The 23,274-nt window shown below is 43.5% G+C and overlaps 3 protein-coding genes across 3 annotated transcripts; all 3 read left to right on the forward strand.

The window, feature by feature from the left end:
* Positions 1 to 10,417: 10,417 nt before the first annotated feature.
* LOC143770413 (interferon-inducible GTPase 5-like) lies at positions 10,418 to 17,364 on the forward strand. The gene is made up of 2 exons (XM_077260025.1): positions 10,418 to 10,569; positions 16,038 to 17,364. Exon 2 carries the CDS (start codon positions 16,052 to 16,054, stop codon positions 17,246 to 17,248), a length of 1,197 nt encoding a protein of 398 aa, XP_077116140.1. The 5' UTR covers positions 10,418 to 10,569; positions 16,038 to 16,051; the 3' UTR covers positions 17,249 to 17,364.
* A 3,569-nt stretch (positions 17,365 to 20,933) lies between these two features.
* LOC143767788 (interferon-inducible GTPase 1-like) lies at positions 20,934 to 21,886 on the forward strand. The gene is made up of 2 exons (XM_077256308.1): positions 20,934 to 21,591; positions 21,789 to 21,886. The coding sequence occupies exons 1-2, from the start codon at positions 20,934 to 20,936 to the stop codon at positions 21,884 to 21,886; spliced, it is 756 nt and encodes a 251-aa protein (XP_077112423.1).
* Positions 21,887 to 22,306: 420 nt separating this feature from the next.
* Positions 22,307 to 23,007, forward strand: LOC143770414 (interferon-inducible GTPase 5-like). Its single transcript, XM_077260026.1, has one exon. The coding sequence runs from the start codon at positions 22,344 to 22,346 to the stop codon at positions 22,878 to 22,880; it is 537 nt and encodes a 178-aa protein (XP_077116141.1). The 5' UTR covers positions 22,307 to 22,343; the 3' UTR covers positions 22,881 to 23,007.
* The last annotated feature ends 267 nt before the right edge of the window (positions 23,008 to 23,274 follow it).

The following is a 23,274-nucleotide window of genomic DNA, read 5'->3' on the forward strand; positions in this document are numbered from 1 at the left end:
CCCGCTCTTCTCTCAGCAATTCAGACTGAAGAAAGACAAAGCTATAGATTCACAATTTTCAGTTCCTGAAATTTAATTTTTTCTAAATTAGAAATTTTGTAAAGTTGGAAAAAGTGTGTCTTACAGTAAAGAAAGGGTTCAGTTATGAACAACAGGGGGATATCCAGCTACCGCAATAAAAAATCCTTTATAGTAAAAACTTTCTATTCTTAATATGCTGTAAAAAATAGAAATATATGAAAGTAGAAACATTTTTCCCACGCATTTCGAGCGTTAAAAGCGCTTAATCATAGCACTATAGCTATCCAAATGAGTGTCGATCAAACCGTTCCGTAATCACCCACATCCATTACTGGAACCTATCTCTCTCCTCCACATGGTTAAAGGAGAAAAACCTATAGCAACTAGAAAACATGTAAGAGTATATAATACTTATCTCAAGCACGCCTCACTGGTCCATGCATAGTGACTAGTGACGAGTGAACGTAAGGCGTTATCGGAGCATGCTCGGGGTTAGCCTAATATCTTTGGCATGCTCGAATAATATGTTTGAGTTCCCGCGGCTCTTCGACAGCCGCAACACATGCAGGGATTGATTGTTTGTTAGGAATCCCTGCATGTGTTGCAGCAGTCGAAGAGCCGCGGGGATCAAAAATATTTTTGTAGTGTAAAATGGTGATGGTTTTTTTTTTTAAATCATAAACAGTGTTGATACAGTAACTGTGTTCAGCCACCAGAGGTCACCCTTGAGTAATAGACAGGATAATTACAATGTTGTTGCAGTAATTTGGTTCAGCCACCAGAGGTCACCCAGGAGTAAAAGACAAGAAGATTCTGGAAACAGGACAGTTACCTCAGAGAGAGTTTCTGGGCGTTTGAGAAGAAGCAGCGCGGTGATGGAGAGTGGGGAATCCAGATCTTGAGGCATTCCTGTTTGGGACTGTGTGATTTCAAGAAAGCTATTCTTGTGAGTAAACAGAGAAGTGTGACCGGTCACCGACTGTGTAGTTAGCTAGGGATAGCTAGATAGGAATCACAGCCTATTTAAGGACACTCTTGTATGAAGAATTGCCTGATAACTAATAGACACTGTGTGGATTCCTGCGCTTCACGATTCTGGCTGTGGGATATTCCTGGAATTATTTGTGAACTTTATCTGGATCTGCATCAGAAGATTTGGTGGCTCAAATACCTATTTAATCCACTGCTGGACATCTGTATAACAAATTCAGTTATTTACCGCTGAAGCATATATTGTGAAAGAGTACACTCTGAGCCCTCAATAATAAGACAGTGCACTGCGTATACACTGAGTATATACTGTGATATATGTATATGTTGGGAAAAACCGGGTACCCGTGATTTATTGTAAATTAGGCGGGAGGCGGGTGTAAGATTGTATTCCTGAGAGGACCACGTGTCACAGGCACAGTATAACCCCGTGTAGGCCCGTTACAGATAAGGGAGGGAGTGGTATAGTTGTGGGGTAGTCTGATTCCTGTCTGTGAAGCTGGCACTTGGGGTCTCTCAGGCTGTATAACTTGTATTCTGTGAGTTGTGGCTGTTGTGGCCCATATTGTGTTGGGAGAGAAATTCTGTCATTTTTTGCAATAGTTATAAAGAAAAGTTGGTTTAATATCATATTGTGCCCTGAGTCATTCATAGCAGCGCCGTATTCTGTTCTCGAGCAGCGACCGGCATAACGGTCCTTACATTTTGGCGTAGTCGGCAGGATACGGTGCTCGCTATGGATGTTACTGATGGAACAGAAGGCGCTGTCGCTCCTGCTGTAGTTATTCACCCCCCTTCCCCCATTGTTTCTGTTAGAGATCGATTAGTGGGTTGCTCTGCCACGGGAGCGCTGCTTAATCACCTGGCCAAGTTTGATGGATACAATCTGCTGCTCAGTGATTGGGAAGGCAGGTTAAAGAATGCCATTGCCTTGCTCGGTGTTAGCCCCCGACTGCAGCCAGAAGTCGCGCTGAATGCTTTGGAGGGGGATGCCCGCAAAGTTGTCTTGTTGAAATCCGAGGATAAGCGAAGAACAGTTGATGACATCATTCGGATATTGAAAAATGCATTTGATCACGTGGCAGCGGCAGGGCAACTGCGAGTACAGTTTTTCGCTCGGACCCAGAGAGACGGAGAAAGTCTGATCCAGTATGCTATAGCATTGGAGGAGCTGCATCAGGAGGTTAAAAGGAAGTCAACTGTGACTGTGGGTACTGAGGCCGAGGTTGACAGCATTCTTCGGGATCAGTTCATTGAGGGGATCCAAAGTGAGACACTAAGGAGTGAATTGTTGCTGAAAGCTCGAAGTATTCCTGGTATTACATATGCTGAAATTCAGGAAGAAGCAGTAGCACGGACCTTAGAAGTAAAGCCCGTTCTGCAGAGGAGTAACCTGCAAGTGGCTGATACACAAGGGCCGGGGCCAGATCCCATCCAGACACAGCTGGCAGCTTTACAGAAAACCGTGGAAAGCCTGGCAGAGCAGATGCAGCAGATGCAGGTTCGGGAAACACCTCCGATGTACCCGGCACCGCCTAACCCCTCTATTCCATTGTATGGGCGGTTACCCTATGCCTCAAGGGAAATGTCGACTGCTATAAGACCCTGGCCATCCAGAGGTTTGGCAAGAAGACCGGTGCAATGCTGGCGATGCAGGGAATTTGGTCATTTGCAGCGAGACTGCCAGAGGAAGCTGGCAGATGAAGCTTCATCATCAGTAAAAGAGAGGCCCTCGCTGTAGTTGGGCATACGGCGGGGCAGGAACGAAAATCAGTGCCCAATGTCTGTTCTGAGGATCTGATTGAGGACAGTCCAACTTTGGAGGTGCAGTTTGCAGGCAAGAAGGTGGCATGTCTGGTGGATACCGGGTCGGAGGTGACTACGATGCCAATGAAGTTTTTTAAGGAGCACTTCGAAGGGACTGTCAAACCGGAGTCGGGACATTTATTAAAACTAAAGGCTGCCAATAATGAGGAAATCCCAGTGGCGGGCATTGCGTGGATGAAGATACAGCTGTGTGGTCAGGAGTTGGGGACCAAGGGAGTGGTGCTCGTGACGACGCAGGCGAGACCAAACCTTCCGGTGGTTCTGGGAATGAACATCCTGAGAGAGCTGGATTCCCTTCTGTTTGAACGTGATGGTCCGCGTTATTGGAAGCAGGTGACGCCCCACAAAGTCACTCAGAGAGTCCTACAGCAGGTGGTCCGTTCATGCGGCATTCAGAAGAGTTCGGCAGAAGGAAGAGCAGTGGGAGCGGTGTATGTCCCACGCGGGTCTGCTGTTGTGATCGGTCCGGGTCAAGAGAAGCTTGTATTGATGCCGGTAGGGACACACAGAAAACTGAATGGTGTGGAGGTGATTCTGGAACCGACCAGTCGGTCAGAAGACACTAATAGTCTAATGGTAGCCCGAACAGTGGCCGTTGTACGATATGGAAGTGTACCGATAAGGTGCTTGAATCTGCAAGATCATGAGATGACTCTGGCGGCAGGCACCAAGCTGGCTGATGTATATGTGTGCGGCGAGAGAGTCATTCCCAAAAGTCAGTTTACACTAAGAGCAGACCACAGGACTGCCTGGACCCTGTCAATGCAGACGACAACCGAAGAGTCCCCCACACCTGCGTGGAATGGCAGGAAGATCATGGAGATTATGGGGGTGGATGAGTCCCAGTTAACATTTGAGCAGGCGCGCAGGCTGGAGGATACACTGTGGGAATATCAGGCTGCTTTCTCCAGGGATGATGAAGACTTTGGTTGCACAAAGGCAGTGGAACACGAAATACCCACAGGAGATACCCCTCCGATTCGAGAGAGATATCGTCAGATCCCGCCGAACCTCTATCAAGAGGTTAAGCGGATGATAGCGCAAATGCTAGACAATGGGGTGATCCGCCAGAGTCAGAGTCCTTGGGCCGCACCAGTCGTGTTGGTACGGAAGAAGGATGGGTCCATACGGTTTTGTGTTGATTACCGCAAGCTGAATGCACATACTGTACGTGATTCTTATCCATTACCAAGAATCGAGGAATCCTTGTCCGCACTAGGGAAGGCGAAGTATTTCTCTACGCTTGATTTAGCCAGTGGCTACTGGCAGGTGCCCATGGCGGCTCGAGATCGGCAGAAGACAGCATTCATCTTGCCGATGGGTCTGTTCGAGTTTAATCGGATGCCCTTTGGACTGGGTAATGCCCCAGGAACATTTCAGCGATTGATGGAGTATTGCTTGGGTGACTACAATTTTGAATCTGTGTTGATCTATCTGGATGATGTAATCGTATTCGGAAATTCATTCGATGATCACCTGAAAAAGCTGCGACAAGTGTTGCACCGACTGAGAGACAATGGACTTAAGATCAAGCCAAAAAAATGTCAACTGTTCCGGACGCAGATTGAGTACCTGGGGCATGTAGTGTCGGCTGAGGGTGTGCAACCAGCACCGAGTAAAATTGAGGCCATTCAAGGGTGGCCCAGACCCAAGACCCGGAGAGAAGTACAGGCATTTCTCGGTCTAGCCGGATACTATCGCCGATTTGTAAAAGACTTTGCTAAAGTGGCTGAGCCACTGAATGAGCTGTTGAGAGGGACGGCGCGAGGGCCCAAGAACCAACCCATCCAATGGACAGATCGACAACAACAGGCATTCGATCAGATCCGGGATGCCCTTGTGCAGGCACCTTTGTTGGCGTATGCACGTTTTGACCGACCTTTCATTCTGTACACTGACAGGAGCCTCCATGGCCTGGGAGCTGTGTTAGCCCAAGAGCAGGAGGGGCGTGAACGGGTTATTGCATATGCCAGTCGGTCTCTACGAGACACCGAGCGAAACCCAGATAATTATAGCTCATTTAAGTTGGAGATGTTGGCCTTGGTGTGGGCTATGACTGAGAAATTTGCAGAGTACCTTGCTGGCTCTGAGATTTTTGTGATGACTGACAATAACCCGCTGGCACACCTAGAGAATGCCAGGCTCGGAGCCCTAGAGCAGAGGTGGGTAGCACGGATGTCCAAGTTTAATTACCGGATTCGGTTCCGTTCTGGTAAAGAGAACTCCAATGCCGATGCACTGTCACGAGTGACTTGTGGTACTCCCCGGCATGTTGTGGATGAAGACCTTGAGGATACCGAGATTCCTGACCTGAGACGATTACCTGTGTTTGTGGATGTGGCACGGTTAAGTGGGGTGGCGACACAGGTCGCCACTTTGCTGGGAAAGACTCGTCAGGAGTGGGCCGATTTACAGGATGCAGACTCCGAGCTGTCACGAGTAAAGAAGTGGCTGAGTCAAAAGTCCTGGCCCGACAGAAGGGTGAGAGCTCGGCTGGGTGCAGAGGGGCAGAAACTGCTACGGCAGTGGGATCGATTGGCCATAACGGAAGGGGTACTGTATCGCTGGATCTACATAGCGGCAGAGCTGGGGTACCGTTGGCAGGTGGTGATCCCAGCCTCAATGGCTCCAGACATTGCCCGAGAGGCTCATACGCAGGGTGCACATTTTGGACCTGAAAAGACGTATAGATGGTTGCATCGATTTGTGTACACACCTGGCTTGGAAGAAGTCGTGAGAGAGGTGTGTGCTAAGTGCCGACCCTGTGAATTGAATAAGTCTCCAGAACAGAGAGCTCCAGTTCAGACAATCGTGACGTCTGCCCCGCTGGAAGTATTAATGGTGGATTATCTGTCCATTGGGTACTCCAGCAGCGGTCATCACTCATGCCTGGTCATGACCGATCATTTCACAAAATTTGCTGTGGCCATTCCCACTAAAGATCAAACTGCTAAGTCCGCAGCAGAGGCGATCTGTAAACATTTCATGCCGGTGTATGGCTGCCCCCAAAGAGTGCATTCAGACCAAGGTACCTGTTTTCAGGGTCAGCTCATGACTGAGTTGCTGCAGGTCTATGGGATTCAGCAATCACGGACGACGCCCTATCACCCGCAGGGAAATGGAGCTTGTGAGAGATTCAACCGAACGCTGCTCCAGATGCTGAGAACGCTGGAACAAAGGCAAAAGGGGCGATGGCCTGAGTTTCTCCCTGAACTTATGTGGGCTTATAATAACAGAGTCCATAACACTACAGGGTTCACGCCTTATGCGATGATGTTCGGCCGGCCAGGACGAGAAATTGGAGAGCTGAGTCTAACAGTACCGGATGAGCCGCAGTATCGTACAGCCAGTGAGTGGGTCCAGGACCACCGAAGAAAACTGCGAGAGATCCATCAGATAGTGAAAGAACGTGTACGGGATCATCCACACCGAGATCGAAAACCAGTGCACGGGGATGAGTTCCAGGTGGGTGACAAGGTGCTAGTGCGGGTTACACGTCCAGAAGGGAAGTTGAGTGACAGGTGGGAGGATACGCCTTACACAGTAGTGGAAAGGGTGTTCCCAGGAGGAAGTGTGTACACTGTGGTCCCTGAGGGGTGTATCGGACCTCGTCGCACGATGCATCGGAATTGGTTAAAGCGGTGTATATCCGACGCACCTGTCTGTTCCCCTGAGTCATCTGATCCAATGATGGTGCAACCGAGCAATGTTGAGTGTTACTGTTGGGATGACTGTGATGGCGACCTCTCAGAAATGCAGAGTCCGACAGTGCAAACTCCTGATATGCCCACTGATGTTACTGTTCCACCAGATACGACAAATGTTTCGTTGAACCCGACAGGTACTGGCTTACGGAGGTCAGAGAGGAGCACAGCCAGAATTCCTCCGATACAATATAATCCTGATGAGTATGTGTTGCGTGTGAGTTGTGAGAAGCCATTTGTCGGGACGCCAAATTGAAAGTGGGGTGGAGTGTAAAATGGTGATGGTTTTTTTTTTTAAATCATAAACAGTGTTGATACAGTAACTGTGTTCAGCCACCAGAGGTCACCCTTGAGTAATAGACAGGATAATTACAATGTTGTTGCAGTAATTTGGTTCAGCCACCAGAGGTCACCCAGGAGTAAAAGACAAGAAGATTCTGGAAACAGGACAGTTACCTCAGAGAGAGTTTCTGGGCGTTTGAGAAGAAGCAGCGCGGTGATGGAGAGTGGGGAATCCAGATCTTGAGGCATTCCTGTTTGGGACTGTGTGATTTCAAGAAAGCTATTCTTGTGAGTAAACAGAGAAGTGTGACCGGTCACCCACTGTGTAGTTAGCTAGGGATAGCTAGATAGGAATCACAGCCTATTTAAGGACACTCTTGTATGAAGAATTGCCTGACAACTAATAGACACTGTGTGGATTCCTGCGCTTCACGATTCTGGCTGTGGGATATTCCTGGAATTATTTGTGAACTTTATCTGGATCTGCATCAGAAGATTTGGTGGCTCAAATACCTATTTAATCCGCTGCTGGACGTCTGTAACAAATTCAGTTATTTACCGCTGAAGCATATATTGTGAAAGAGTACACTCTGAGCACTCAATAATAAGACAGTACACTGCGTATACACTGAGTATATACTGTGAGATATATATATATATGTTGGGAAAAACCGGGTACCCGTGATTTATTGTAAATTAGGCGGGAGGCGGGTGTAAGATTGTATTCCTGAGAGGACCACGTGTCACAGGCACAGTATAACCCCGTGTAGGCCCGTTACAGATAAGGGAGGGAGTGGTATAGTTGTGGGGTAGTCTGATTCCTGTCTGTGAAGCTGGCACTTGGGGTCTCTCAGGCTGTATAACTTGTATTCTGTGAGTTGTGGCTGTTGTGGCCCATATTGTGTTGGGAGAGAAATTCTGTCATTTTTTGCAATAGTTATAAAGAAAAGTTGGTTTAATATCATATTGTGCCCTGAGTCATTCATAGCAGCGCCGTATTCTGTTCTCGAGCAGCGACCGGCATAACGGTCGTTACAGTAGCACGACGAAGACACTCGGTTAGCAACCGAGCATGCTCTGATAACACCTTTTCCGATCACGCTTGCTCAGCACTAGTCACTAATAGTGACCTGTCATGAACCAGTTTACCGCTACCTTCCCCATAAAACTATTGGAGGAAACTATTTTAAAAGACAACACTGGACATATTTATTTCCATGTTAGGATGGATGTATTTTGTCGCTGCAGAACTAATGTAAGTATAAGGCTACTTTCACACTAGCGTCGTGCACTGCACGTCGCTATGCGTTTTTTTGTATAAAAAACGCATCCTGCAAAAGTGCTTGCAGGATGCGTTTTTTCTCCATAGACTTCCATTAGCAACGCAGTGCGACGCATTGCCACACATCGCAACCGTCGTGCGACGGTTGCGTCGTGTTGCGTCGGACCGTCGCCACCAAAAAACGTTGCATGTAACGTTTTTTGGTGCGTCGTGTCTGCCATTTCTGACCGCGCATGCGCAGCCGGAACTCCGCCCCCTCCTCCCCGCACCTCACAATGGGGCAGCGGATGCGTTGAAAAACAGCATCCGCTGCCCCCATTGTGTGGCGCTTTCACTGCTTGCGTCGGTACGTCGCAACGACGCAATGCGTCGTACGATGCTAGTGTGAAAGTAGCCCAAGTGCACACAAAATCTTTTTTAGGCGAAACGAGTCAGATACCCCCGTGAAAAAGCATCACAAACCCGCCGCTAAAAATGAAAATCAATGTAAATTGCAGGTTTCGGGACGGTCTGAAAAAAACGTTGGGTTCGCGCATACCTTAAAGCCAAATTCAAATGTATATGTGTTTTAGGCCTCGTTCAGACATCCATGTTGCACATACCCATTATAATTTATGGTGAACATCATATGTCTGTTTTGTAATGGCAGGACAGATGAAACGTACCAATACAGGTCTATGGATCCGTGAAAAACACGTGCAGCACACGGATGGCAGCAGTGCACAGTCCTTATTTAACATAGTGTTTTTTATTACGGTAATTATTCTAATTTACTTAGATAATGACTTTTGGATTTTCATTGGCTGTAAGCCATAATCATCAACATTAACAGAAATAAACACTTGAAATAGAGTAAAGTACATATACTGTATATAGAAATATACATATATACTGTATATACACACAACTACAGACACATGACTTACACACACATATATATTTATATATATATATATATATATATATATATACTAGTGGGCCATCGTACAGTGTGGCGGCCACAGTTGGGACCATAAAACAGCATGGGAACCACTTTGAGGACTATCATACACCTTTTGGGCCCCTGTTAGGCCATCATATAGCATGGGGGCCTCTGGGGGACCATCATACAATTTGGGGGGCCACTGTGTGGGACATCATACCTCGAGGGTGTCATTGTTGGGGCCATCATACAGTGAGGGGGACTGTTGGTACCATCATATAGCATGCAGGTCACTGTTGGGTCTATCATACAGTTTGGGGGATACTGTGGGGGCCATTATAGAGCACATGTGCTATTGGGCAGCCCTAATATTGAGTTGGGGCTACTGTATAGGATGTCATACTCTAAGGTGACTACTATGGAGGCTATCATACAGCATGGAGTCTACTGTGAGGGTCATCATATAGTGTGGGGGCATCATACAGCATGTGGACTACTGTGGGGGCATCATACAGTGTAGGGGTATTATACTATAGGGGAGCTGTGGGCCCATCATACTGCATATAGGAGAGCCGAGGACCCATCAAACTATATAAAGGGGAGCTGTGGAAACATCATACTATGTACAGGGGGAGCTGTGAGTCCGTCATACTGAATATAGGGGAAACTGTGGGCCCATCACGCTGTGTATAAGGGAACTTTTGGACCATCATATAGAACTGTGGGGGACATTACACTGGGTATAGAGGACATGTGGGCCCATCATATTGTGCATAGAGGAGCTGTGGGGGAATCTTACTGTGTATAGGGAGCTGTACATGGGGGGACTCAGAGAATATTATTACAGCAGGTGCAGCTATAGGGACACACATGGCAGCAGTGGCTCCACATTGGGCTATCAGCAGGATTAGGAGTTTGTCTAGGTTGGGAATAGATAGGAACGGTGCTGGAAATGTGTTAAATAAAAAACGTCTTTGCTGTAAATTCTGCAGATGAGTCTTGGCTGGAAAAAGTTGTCATGTCAATCTGGGTCAGACTGAAAAGACGAGAAAAGAGATCCCCATCAGAAAAAACGTCACCTGTAAGTCGCCATCTATAACTGTACTGTGATCTCTTGTTCTGCAGGACTGATATCTACCACTATATGGTCACCGTGGGGCCGTGTTGGTTTTTGTATAGAGATTATTTTCAATAAAAACACGGTTGCTGAGGTTTCCCTATAATCGCAATTAGGGTGCGCCACCATAACTGTAAACATAGTTATCTGTTAGGAGCCAACTTAAATATTTCCTTTTCCCCACCCTCCACCCCCCCGAGCTTAACCTCTAGCCAAGTCTCTAGGCAATATACATGGCATAAGGCCAAGTTTCTCTTTAGAAAACTTAACTTTCAATTGTGTAGTATTCACTCTCAAACTGGTTGCGGCTCTGTGATAACCACATATTGCTGAGGGAGCCAAGTCATTTTTCAAGCTTCGACGTATCAGTGGTAATAGTGACAGCTCTTCTACTTTCCTGAAATCCCAAGGAACACCATTACAGGTGAGAGATTCTTCCTTTTTATACTCACTGATGTTTATGGTGGGCAGAGCAAAGAGGCAAAATTCGGGGGCTCAGAAGCAGGACACCCCTCTGGTTTGTGGTCGTGTATTGGTTGTGATTTGTGATAAGGAAAGGCTGAGACTGATTATATAGACACATAGAAGAAGTAACTACGACACCAACCCAACTTTAGTAAGTATAACTACCGTAACTCTACTAAGAAGGTGACCGCTCAGTGTCATCGGTAAAAATGGGAAACTCATCTAAGAAACATAAGAAGCAATTGCAAGAGAAGAAGAAGCTTACATCAAGAGCTGGAGAAGGCTTAAAAAATTCTAAAATGTTTTAAGCTTGCTACTAAGAGTATGAGGGAGACTACTTATATTTGTTATGGTCAAGTATGGCGGATTGGATGTTTTTAAATATCGTGATAATTGTTGTAAGGCCACCTGACTGACGTATAAAGATCAGCCACACATTCAGTGGATAATAGAAGGCTCATATAATGCTTATTGATGGTCCGCCTAGAAGTAGAAAGTAGGTGATTGTAAGAAGCCGAATGTGGAGCTCCATGAGAAAAGGTGGCAAAGATACGTGATGCAGATCCATCTCCATATAAGAGGTTACCTCAAAACTGTACGGTAGAGGAGAGAGAGGGTAATAAAACTGAATTTTAACCCCCCCCCCACCACCACCATGCACCTGCAGAACAATTGTGAGCACAATTTGGGGAACAGTTTTCTTCTTCTCTCGGCTAGTTATCCTCCCTCTCTACTGAACCTATAACCTCAACTTTCATAGTACTTTCTCCGACAGAGAACAGTGGAGTTGAAAGGTGGACTATGAATTCGCTCCTGGGTCTGAGATTAAAGTATAGCATTCAGAAGACCCTGGAAAAAAAGCAGGTTTGTAAATCACAGGGAGCTTGTGGAAAAGGTGATCCGTATTCCCAAATGGCTGGGTAAGATAACTAGAAGCATAATATCTTGGTATTTGGAGGAAAAGTTTAGGCAAGCTGTTAGACCAAGAAGCAGGTCCAGTTTTGGGGAGGTAGAGAAGCTTAAAGGGAACCTGGCATGAGGATTTTACGCCTAAAACTAATGGCATGTATCCACTGCTACTTTCATGTTGTTTAAATTCATATCTTCTCAAGGATAAATCTTACCCTTAGGCCCCAGTCCAGAGTCTCTCACCTAGCCAAATCAGATCTCATACTTTGCACTTTGCCAATAGCCCAAAACACAGTGTCTGCAAATTGAGATTCTGATTTGGCTTTTATCCTAAGTCATATTGCAAGACTCGTTAAAGGGTTGATTGTGACTTGTAGGATCGCTACTTCCAATAGGTGGCGCTATAGAGTTCAATTCCTCTTTCTCTCTGAAGAGACAATTTGCATATATCTTCATTATTGAATTTTGTAGTTTCTAAGAAATCCAGGTTTCAAAATCATATGCAAATGAGCTGCAACTGCTTTGGGGTGAGTCATTCCACTTGCAGCTCTCCTGCCTACCCTCCACATTCACCATCAGTTAGATCTAGAAATATTTGGATAGTGACACAAATTTTGGCATTTTATCTGTTGAACAAAATATATTCAGGATACAGTTATATTATGAATGTGGGCTTAAAGTACAGACTCTCAGCTTTCATTTGGGGGTATTCACATCCTAATAGGAGTAAGGGTTCAGGAATTACAGCTCTGTAATAAGTAGCTCCCTCTTTTTAATGGACCAAAAATAATTGGACAATTATCTCAAAAGCTCATTCATGGGCAGAATGGGCTTTATCTTCTTTAATCCATCATTAATAAAGCAGGTAAAAGGTCTGGAGCTGATTCGAGGCGTGGCATTTTGCATTTGGAAGTTGTTGTTGTGAACCCACAACATGAGGTCACAGAAGCTCTTAATGGAAGAGAAACAGACCATGATTATGCTGAAAAAAGAAGAAGAAATCCATTAGAGAGATAACAGAAATGTTAGGTGTGGCCAGATCAATAATTTGGAACATTATTCAAAAAAGAGCAAACTGGGGAGCTTAGGTAATCAAAAAGGACTGGAAGTTATGGACAACAATGGTAGATAATCACAGAATCCTTTCCATGGTGAACAAAAACCCCTTCACAACATTCAGCTAAGTAAAGAACACTCTTCAGGAAGTAGGCGTTTCATTATCTAAGTATCTACCAGATAGAGAAGATTTCATGAGCGCAAATATAGAGGGCTCACCAAATAAACACAAAGGCCATATTAGACTTTGCCAAAAAACATCTAAAGAAGCCACCCAATTCTGCAAAAGCAAAACGAAGATCAACCTGTATCAGAATGATTGGAAGAAGGAAGTATGGAGAAGGCTTAGCATTGCTCATGATCCGAAGCACACCCCATCCTCTATAAAGCATGGAGAAGGCATTATGAAGGCATGGGCATGGATGGCTTTGAATGGATCTCTAGTGTTTATTAATGATGTAACAATAGCAGCCGGATGAAATCTGTGTGTACACGGTGAAACTTTAGGCTCAAATTCAACAAAATGCAGCAAGGTTGATTGGACGGCACTTCACAGTATGGATGGACAATGACCCAAAACCTCCCGTGAAAGTAAAGGCTGAGCCAATCACCAGATCTCTTCCAAATCAAGCTGCATTTCACAGGCTTCGGGCAAAACTTAAGCAAAAAAAACCCACAAACAAGCAACAACTGAAGTCAACTGCAGTAAAGGCTGGCAAAACATCACAAAGGAGGAAACCCAGTGTTTGGTGAAGTCCATGGCTCCCAGACTTCAGGCCATCATTGCTTGCAAAGGATTCTCTGCAAAGTATTAAAAATGAATATTTTATTTATGATAAAGGTAATTTGTCCAATTAATTTTGAGCTCCTAAAATGCAGAGACTTTGATGAAAAATGGTTCTAAACGTTTCACGGGATATTTTTGTTCAATCCCTTTAATTAAACCTTAATGACTCCACTTCAGTTGCATCTCAGTTGTTTCATTTTATGTCCAAAATAGTGTCATACAGAGGCCAAATCACAAAGACTTGGTCACTGCCCAAATATTTCTGGATCTAAATGTAAGTTTATGACTCCAAGCAGCTGGCAAGGAAAGAGGCAGGAAACAGGAAGACCAGCAACGCCCATCGGAGAAGATCACGCCGTATGTGGGAATTATAAAATGTATTTTTCTGCTATGCAGAGGGGGTTGGAGACTTATATACAGCTTACTATAAAACTGTAAAAGAGGCCTTAAAGATGGTGTTCGTAGTTTATATTGGGAAAACCTGGTGACTTCCCTTAATAATTATAATAATATTTTTTTCTATAGCGCCAACATATTCCGCAGCACTTTACAGTTTAGAGGGGACTTGTACAGACAATAAATACTGTACAATGCAGAATAAATATAAGTCAGATACCAAAGGGAGTGAGGGCCCTGCTTACATGCTACAATCTATGAGGAAATAGGGGAGACACAAAGGTACATGGTAAAATGTGCTTATGTTGTATAATACAGCCTTGTACAGCCAGTCCCCGTGGTGTCAGCACTCCATCTCCTGGGGTTCCCATGCTGTTGTTGTGACATGAGACGCCGGCACCCAATCAGCCCTGGCATCACTGTCCCTACCTTTTGTCGAATAGAGCAGGAAAAGGAAGTCAGAGATCATCTTCAGCCCGTACTTCCTCTTCATGTTTGATTTGTCCGAAGGCACGGACAGTGATGCCAGCACTGATTGCATGCCGTCGTCATGTTTCAGAACTGCACGTGCGCCGCAGGAACGGTGGCAGCACAGGAGGTGAGTATAGGCTGTAATATTTTATCAGGGCCAAACATTTTGATCAAGAAAGGGTTGTCCTACAGTGGACAAACCTTTTAATATACTATCTAGGGTCTGCACATAACAGCTTAAACCTGTCACCAGTATATGTACAGTACAGACACAGAGGGTTATTAAGTGCTAGGAGGGCCTTTGGACAGATGCTACGTGGGTCATGATTATGAAGAAAATTTTGTATCGGCAATAAGTGGATAGTTAGATAAGCAAGATGAGGCAAAAGGCCTGTCTAAAGAAATTTGTTTTTAGGCCATGCTTAAAACTGTAGGTATTGAGACCTAATTGAAGTGTGCGGGATAGTGCATTTCAAAGAAATGGCGCAGCACACAAAAGTCTTGGAGACGGGAATGAGAGGTTTGGATTACTAAGGATGTTAGTCTTAAGTCATCTATAATGTAAAGTGCTGCGGAATCGGTTGGCGCTATATAAATAAAATTATTATTATTAGCAGAATGAGAGCACGGGTAGGGTGGTAGTCTGAGAGGAGGGAGAAGAAATAGGGTGGTGCTGCACAATCGAGCACTTTATGGGTGAGAGCGGTATGTTTGTATTAAACTTTGTAGCGGATGGGACACCAGTGTAATGACTGGCACAGGGTAGAGGCATCAGTGTAACGGTTGGTGAGGAATATTTTTCCTGCCTTCAGGATGGATTGGTGGAGACAGTTTGATAAAAGGGAGACCGATTAGTAGAAAGTTGCAATAGCCTAGACGAGAATGAATAACAGCGACATTAGGCATTCTTGCTGAGTGAAAGGCAGAATGAAGCTGAGGGTAAATTAGATTATTGGACTAGATTTATGAATGCAGTGCATGAGAATACAGGTTGACTCTGGATGACAGGAGGGCACCATGTTCAAACAATTACTGTTTTGTTACTGAGTTAACAAAGTTGAAAAGGAAGAAAAAAAGGCTTACAGTGTGGAGATTGTAGATAACGCATCGTTCTGCAGATCAGATGCTTTTGCCTGGACTGTGTGTATTGTTGTGAAGGAAGAAAATATAAATTTCCATATTTCCATAGTTCATTCTAAATCTACTTAGACTGCTGAATTAAGTGTTGTCCTAAAGTTGGAAGTAGATGAGCAAGAGAACATTTAGGGTATGTGCACACGTTCAGGTTTTTTCGCGTTTTTTTTCGCGTTTTTTTCGGTATAAAAACGCTATAAAAACTCATTAAAAACGCATGCATTATGCATTCTATCATTTAGAATGCATTTTGCATGTTTTGTGCACATGGTGCGTTTTTTTCCGTGAAAAAAATGCATAGCGGTAAAAAAAGCAGCATGTTCATTAATTTTGCAGAGTTTCTGCGTTTTCCCCCAATTCTATGCATTTGGAAAAAACGCATGAAAAAATGCACAGAAAAAGCATAAAAAATGTGGTAAAAAACGCGAAAAAAACGCATGCGGATATCTGGCAGAAATGTCCGGTTTTTGTCTGCTAGAAATCCTGACGTGTGCACATAGCCTTACAGTTTTTCTGATTATACAGTTAACGTCATTAGCTGTCTTGCACAGCTGTGGGATGAATGGGATGTCATTACTGGTGTTGACACTGCAGATGGGACTTGAAACTGTAGCAAAATCAGTATAGACTTTAGTGAGTAAAGATCCAGCTCTCACCACTCTATTTTTCTTCAGATTAATAACTGATAATGGATTCTTCTATCAACATCATCAGTAAAGAAGAAGTGCTGCGCATTCAGTCGGCTTTACAAGAAGGAGACCTCTGTAGAGCAACTGAAAGACTCACAGAATCCCTCAGGGAAATAGAAAATGCCCCGTTGAACATTGCTATCACGGGAGAGTCAGGAACAGGAAAGTCCACTTTTGCTAATGTCATCCGTGGCATGGACGATGAAGAAGAAGGCTCGGCCAAAACTGGTGTGGTACAGACAACAGAGGTGCCAACTCCATACAACCATCCTCAGTATCCTAATGTAACTGTTTGGGATCTTCCAGGAATAGGAACTCCAGATTTTGCACCAGATACTTATCTTCAGTCTGTTGAATTTAGTTGTTATGACTTTTTCATCATTTTATCATCAGAACGTTTTAAGAAAAACGACATTGACCTAGCAAAGGCGATTCAAGCTATGAACAAGAAATTCTACTTTGTGAGATCCAAAGTTGACTCCGACTTGAATGCTTCCAGGAGCCGAAGGAAGAAGACATTCAATGAAGAGAATGTTCTCAATGAAATTAGAAATAACTGCATTCAAAACCTCAAACAAGGTGGAATCCCACAGCCCCAAGTATTTCTCGTCTCATTCCTGGACCTTGACCATTACGACTTTCACGAAATGCAGGACACTCTAGAAAAGGAGCTTCCAGAACACAAGAGACACATATTCCTGATCTCTCTACCCAACATTTCTCTACCAGTTCTTGAGAAGAAGCGTCAGGCTCTCAGGAAGGACATATGGAAGTGGGCTCTTCTTTCTTGTGGAGTCGCTATGGTCCCAGTCCCAGGCCTGTCTGTAATTTGTGATATAGGAATCCTGGTGAACGCAATCATAAGCTACCTGAAAGCTTTTGGCTTGAATAATGAATCTCTGGTAAAGTTAGCCAATAGGTTTGGTAAAGATGTCAGCGAGTTAAGATCAGTGATCAAGTCCTCTTTAGTCTTACAAGAGATAACTAAAGACCTTGTCGTGAGTTTAATAACCAAAGGGGCTGTGGGGTGTCTTGCATTAATTGAATATGCTGTTAGCAATATCCCAGTGCTGGGTACTATTGCAGCAGGGGGAATATCATTTGGTACCACTTACTGGATGCTCTATAGCTCCCTTAATGAGATTGCTGAAGATGCAGTGCGTGTTCTTGGCAAAACAATGGAGACACTTGTTTAGGCATCTCTCTCCATAGAATAAAATGTAAGGAGAAATCCGAGACATGAGATACCATGATATAATTAAAAACTGATTCAATGATTTATAAAAGTGATACAATAAAGCTTTTACATTAACCACGTTTGTTATTGGGCATCTGATTTTAATATTCTTTTTGGTTTAGAAATATACCAATAAAAGTGTTTCTTCAATTACACCTAAAAATCCAATCTGACTGATCTTAGTTTCCAACACATCGCGTTTTCTAAATCTCATACTTACAGTGACTTGCGAAAGTATTTGGCCCCCTGGAACTTTTCATCCTTTTCCCACATATCATGCTTCAAACATAAAGATGCCAAATGTAACTTTTTGTTGAAGAATCAACAACAAGTGGAACACAATTGTAAAGTTGAACGAAATTTATTGGTTATTTTACATTTTTGTGGAAATTCAAAAACTGAAAAGTGGGGCGTGCAATATTATTCGGCCCCTTTAACTTAACTTTAATGACAGACGCGGATTCTTTACTGTAAGAGCAGTGAGACTATGGAACTCTCTGCCGTATGATGTTGTAATGAGTGATTCATTACTTAAATTTAAGAGGGGACTGGATACCTTTCTGGAAAAGTATAATATTACAGGGTATATATATTAGATTCCTTGATAAGGCGTTGATCCAGGGAACTAGTCTGATTGCCGTATGTGGGGTCGGGAAGGAATTTTTTTCCCCATGATGGAGCTTACTCTTACCACATGGGTTTTTTTTGCCTTCCCCTGGATCAACATGTTAGGGCATGCTAGGCTATGGGTTGAACTAGATGGACTTAAAGTCTTCCTTCAACCTTAATAACTATGTAACTATGTAACTTAATACTTTGTTCCACCACCTTTTGCTGTGATTACAGCTGCAAGTCCCTTGGGGTATGTCTCTATCAGTTTTGTACATCGAGAGACTGAAATTCTTGCCCATTCTTCCTTGGCAAACAGCTCAAGCTCAGTGAGGTTTGATGGAGATCGTTTGTGAACAGCAGTTTTCAGCTCTTTCCACAGATTCTCGATTGGATTGAGGTCTGGACTCCAACTTGGCCATTCTAAAACCTGGACATGTTTATTTGTGAACCATTTCTTTGTAGATTTTGCTTTATGTTTGGCATCATTGTCTTGTTGGAAGACAAATCTCCGTCCCAGTCTCAGATCTTTTGCAGACTCCAACAGGTTTTCTTCAAGAATGGTCCTGTATTTGGCTCCATCCATCTCCCATCAATTTTAACTATCTTCCCTGTCCCTGCTGAAGAAAAGCAGGTCCAAACCATGATGCTGCCACCACCATGTTTGACAGTGGGGATTGTGAGTTCAGATGAGCTGTGTTGGCCTTAACACCAAACATATCGTTTGGCATTGTTGCCAAAAAGTTCGATTTTGGTTTCATCTGACCAGAGCACCTTCTTCCACATGTTTGGTGTGTCTACCAGGTGGCTTGTTGTAAACATTAAACAACACTTTTTATGGAGGAAACAGGAGCATTAACAGTGAACCTAATGTAACCTTTACTCAAGTAGCCGTAGATGTTAATAGCAGATGACAATACATGTTCTTAGATGACAGGTCCAGAGACCAGGCTGATGGCAGCGGATAATGGAAACTAGGCGTACATGAGTACATCGCAGCAAGTCCATCCATATGTCTAGCTGGAGTCCAATACTGACTCTGTGGAACACTTCCACCTTGCCAGGGCCATGACCACTAGTTGGCCTCCATATCTCTGTAATGTAATCCCCAACTTTGGGTCATTACACCAGTAGGAGCTTTACTGAATCACTCTCCATAGTTTAATAGATTAAATTAATTGATAATAGATGGAGATAAGGTCTGGAACAAGGGTCTGGGAGAAGCAGTCCAGATATGTCAACTGCCATCAGATTTGGTTTTTCGATTTGAAACTGGAAAAATTAAACATTTTTTTGAATATTTTTTATGATTTAACACATATAAGATTATAAAAACGAATCATTTAGGTCACTCTTTGCGTGGGGTAAAACATTACAAAAATTGAGCTGCCAGAAATAAATTATGGGGTGAAAATCATGGTCATAATGATCCATGAGAAAAGGAATTGACACAAATCCCAAAATATCGGCACAAACAAAAGATAAAGAGGCAGAAATTACAGAAGAAAAAAGTACAGAAAAGACCAAAAATAATGATTATTTCCCTTCTATGTGTTTGAATTTCTCGTTAAGGTCAAAAACTAGTCTGTAGTCAGTGAATGACGCTTGTTTATGTGCATGGACGACGATCACTGGTGCAGTTTTGGTGAAATTTACCCTTTGTCACGAACATTGCTCACATTTAGCTCGGAATGGAGTCTTAGTCTTCCACATTCATGAACTAACGGCAGCCCTCCCTCCGTCACCAATGACAGCCCTATTCTTAGCAGGCTAGCTTCACAAAAAGTTATTGCCACAGGTACTGTAGTTTCCACAAAAATTTGCTCTGAATGGTGAGGAATTGTGCTGGTAATTTCCGTAGAGCCGGTATAAATGACTAAAAACTCTAAACTCACCTGCTGCTTCCATGACTCACTGATCTGGTCACAAACCAATTTCTTAACAACCTGATTTTCTGCAATGACGTCTTGCTTGTCTCGCGTTGGCTTTGGCCAACAGAGATCAATGGGAGGGAAGGCAACGAAAACATGGAAGCACCAGGATATACTGTATTAGCGTTCTTTTTATTTATTTATTTTTTAGGTACTTTTTTTTTCAAAGAAGTAAATCTAGTGGATTTAAAGCAATTTAAGTTTGTTATGGATTTTTCCTTTTTCCATTGAAATAAATGGAGAAAATCATCATCTGTTATAAAAATTGGAATGAAAACATTTTAAAAAATTACAATCCAAATACTTATCTCTTCCAAACTAGTGAGCACTTTTTAAAAATGTCCAGTAGGAATAAGTCCTATAATTCTGAAGATGTCAGCCTGGAGACCAATAAAAATGTCATGAAAGCATGTTTCAGGAGGCTATACCCAAATGCACGTTCAAAAGGTAAAAAAAAGGAGTGGCAGTATTGAAAAACAAAATTCTTCCCGAGATCTCTATCTTCCCTTGATGCCGGTTCTGTACAGCGCATTTCCTATGTATTGATGAGATTTGATGCTTTTGTTTATCACTACAGATTTTCCATCTGCAAAGCCAGGGTGTAAGTTAGCAGTTTTTCGGAGCATTTGTTTTATTTCCATCAAATTATTTTTATTGAGTTTTTCAAGATTATAAAGCCAAACATTAAAGCCAGGGATAATAAAATATGGAAATTATCTGGGTAAAGGGAAAAAGTAGGAAAGATTTTTTGGGGGAACATTTCTGAGATTTTTTTTCTGTGATTATCTTGACTGCACTGTCATGAATGGAGAAAATATAACTGCATGCTTCCATAGTTCATTCTAAATCTGCCCAAGCCACTGATGTAAGTGTGTTGTCCTAGAGTCGGCAGTCAATACACAAGAGAACATTTACAGTTACTTTGCCTTTGCAGGGAGAGATGGAAACCCTTTTTATACAGGGGTGGGAGGAATGGGAAATCGTTACTGGTGCTGACATTGCAGATGGGACTAGAATATGTGACAATATCAGTACAGACTTTAGTGACTAAAGATCCAGCTCTCACCAACCCTTTCTTAATGTTCTTCAGATTAATAACCGATAATGGATTCTTCTATCAACATCATCAGTGAAGATGAAGTCCAGAACATTCAGTCCGCTTTAGAAGAAGGAGACCTCTGTACAGCAACTGAAAGACTTGGCAATTCACTCAGGGAAATAGAAAATGCTCCGTTGAACATTGCCATCACGGGAGAGTCAGGAACAGGAAAGTCCACTTTTGTTAATGTCATTTGTGAGATGGACGATGAAGAAGAAGGCTCGGCCAAAACTGGTGTCGTGGAGACAACAATGAAGCCAACTCCATACGCCCATCCACAGTATCCTAATGTAGTTTTTTGGGATCTTCCAGGAATAGGAACACCAGATTTTGCAGCAGATACTTATCTTCAGTCTGTTGAATTCAGTCGTTATGACTTTTTCATCATCTTATCAACAGAACGTTTTAAAAAAAATGACATTGACCTAGCGAAGGCGATTCAAGCTATGAACAAGAAATTCTACTTTGTGAGATCCAAAGTTGACTCTGACGTGTATGCTTCCAGGAGCCGAAGGAAGAAGACGTTCAATGAAAAGAATGTGCTCAATGAAATTAGAAATAACTGCATTCAAAGTCTTAAAGATAGAGGAATCACAGAGCCCCAAGTGTTTCTCCTCTCACTACTGGAGCTAGAAAAGTACGACTTTCAGAAAATGCAAATATGTAAAGAGTCCACGGCACTCAAGGTTCCTGGGTGGTGCACAAGTAGGGTATCCAACCCGTATATAGACAATAAAGCACTTGGCACTCAGAGATTCATTTGCAAAAAACGTGAGAGTTTCGTTTATTTGTGCGACCAGTTCGAGAGTGTCTAAACGTTTTCGGTCATAAGACCTTCATCAGAAACATCTCTCATAAAGCTGGAGGCAGGACGGCGCAATACACAAGGTCTAAGAGACCCAATGTATGTGTGGGAAACCCGGTAAAGATCACCTCGGAGGTTCTGGAGTTTGTGTGAGAGGTAGAGCGCTCTAGGGAGGGCAAAAAAAGCCGCTGCAGGCAATGGCGCGATAAATCCGGGTCCGGGGAGCCGAGGTACTGAGGGGCCGGTGTAGCCAGAAGCCGCGGCTTCTGGCTACACCGGCCCCTCAGTACCTCGGCTCCCCGGACCCGGATTTATCGCGCCATTGCCTGCAGCGGCTTTTTTTGCCCTCCCTAGAGCGCTCTACCTCTCACATAAACTCCAGAACCTCCGAGGTGATCTTTACCGGGTTTCCCACACATACATTGGGTCTCTTAGACCTTGTGTATTGCGCCGTCCTGCCTCCAGCTTTATGAGAGATGTTTCTGATGAAGGTCTTATGACCGAAAACGTTTAGACACTCTCGAACTGGTCGCACAAATAAACGAAACTCTCACGTTTTTTGCAAATGAATCTCTGAGTGCCAAGTGCTTTATTGTCTGTCTTTCAGAAAATGCAAGACACTCTAGAAAAAGAGCTTCCAGAACACAAAAGACACATATTCCTGATGTGTCTACCCAAAATTTCTCTACCAGTCCTTGAGAAGAAGCGTCAGGCTCTCAGGAAGGACATATGGAAGTGGGCCTTATATTTTTATGCAGGGTCTGTAGTCTCAATCCTGTCTGTACCTTGTGGTGTACACATTCTGAGGACAGTAATGATAGGCTACCAGAAAGCTTTTGGCATGGATGAAAACTCTTTGAAAAAGTTGGCAGACAAGTTTAGTATAGACGTCAGTGAATTAAGATCTGTGATTAAGTCCCCTATAGTCGTACAAGAGATAAATGAAGAGATTGTCAACACTTTATTAGAGACATGGGCCAAGGAGAATGCCATAATTCAGTATCTTCGCACTATCCCATTGCTATGTAACCTAGCACCAGCGGACATCCCTTTTGGTACCGCTTACCAGATGCTCTGTGACTTCCTTAATAAGACTGCAGAGGATGCTGAGCGTGTTCTTATGAAGGCATTAGAGTTGCCCATCTAAGCATTTTTCTCCAACACAATAAATCATAGAAAAAACTCCCAGACATGGCATATAATGGAAAACAAAAATTAAGTAATTAAGAACTTATTAAACAATTCATATAATTGAGCCAATAAAGTTTGTACAATATCTATGTGTTTGCAATGTGCATTTGATTTTATTTTTGTGCACAAAAACATCCACCGCGCACAAAACAACACAGGCCCTGAACATGAACCAAGGAAGACCCCAAGAGAAAACCGGCAGTGTGAGTAAGGACTGTCATAGATATGGAGCCTCAGGACTAGGCTGTAGTATGACATAGGGGGATGAACTGAAAGGGATGTGGAAACAACAAATGAAGGAAATAACTAGACTTATTCCAACATGTCACTCAGTCCATTTAGGAATAAAC

Source organism: Ranitomeya variabilis, chromosome 4 (assembly GCF_051348905.1).
Source record: "Ranitomeya variabilis isolate aRanVar5 chromosome 4, aRanVar5.hap1, whole genome shotgun sequence".
Classification (NCBI taxonomy): Eukaryota; Metazoa; Chordata; class Amphibia; order Anura; family Dendrobatidae; genus Ranitomeya; species Ranitomeya variabilis.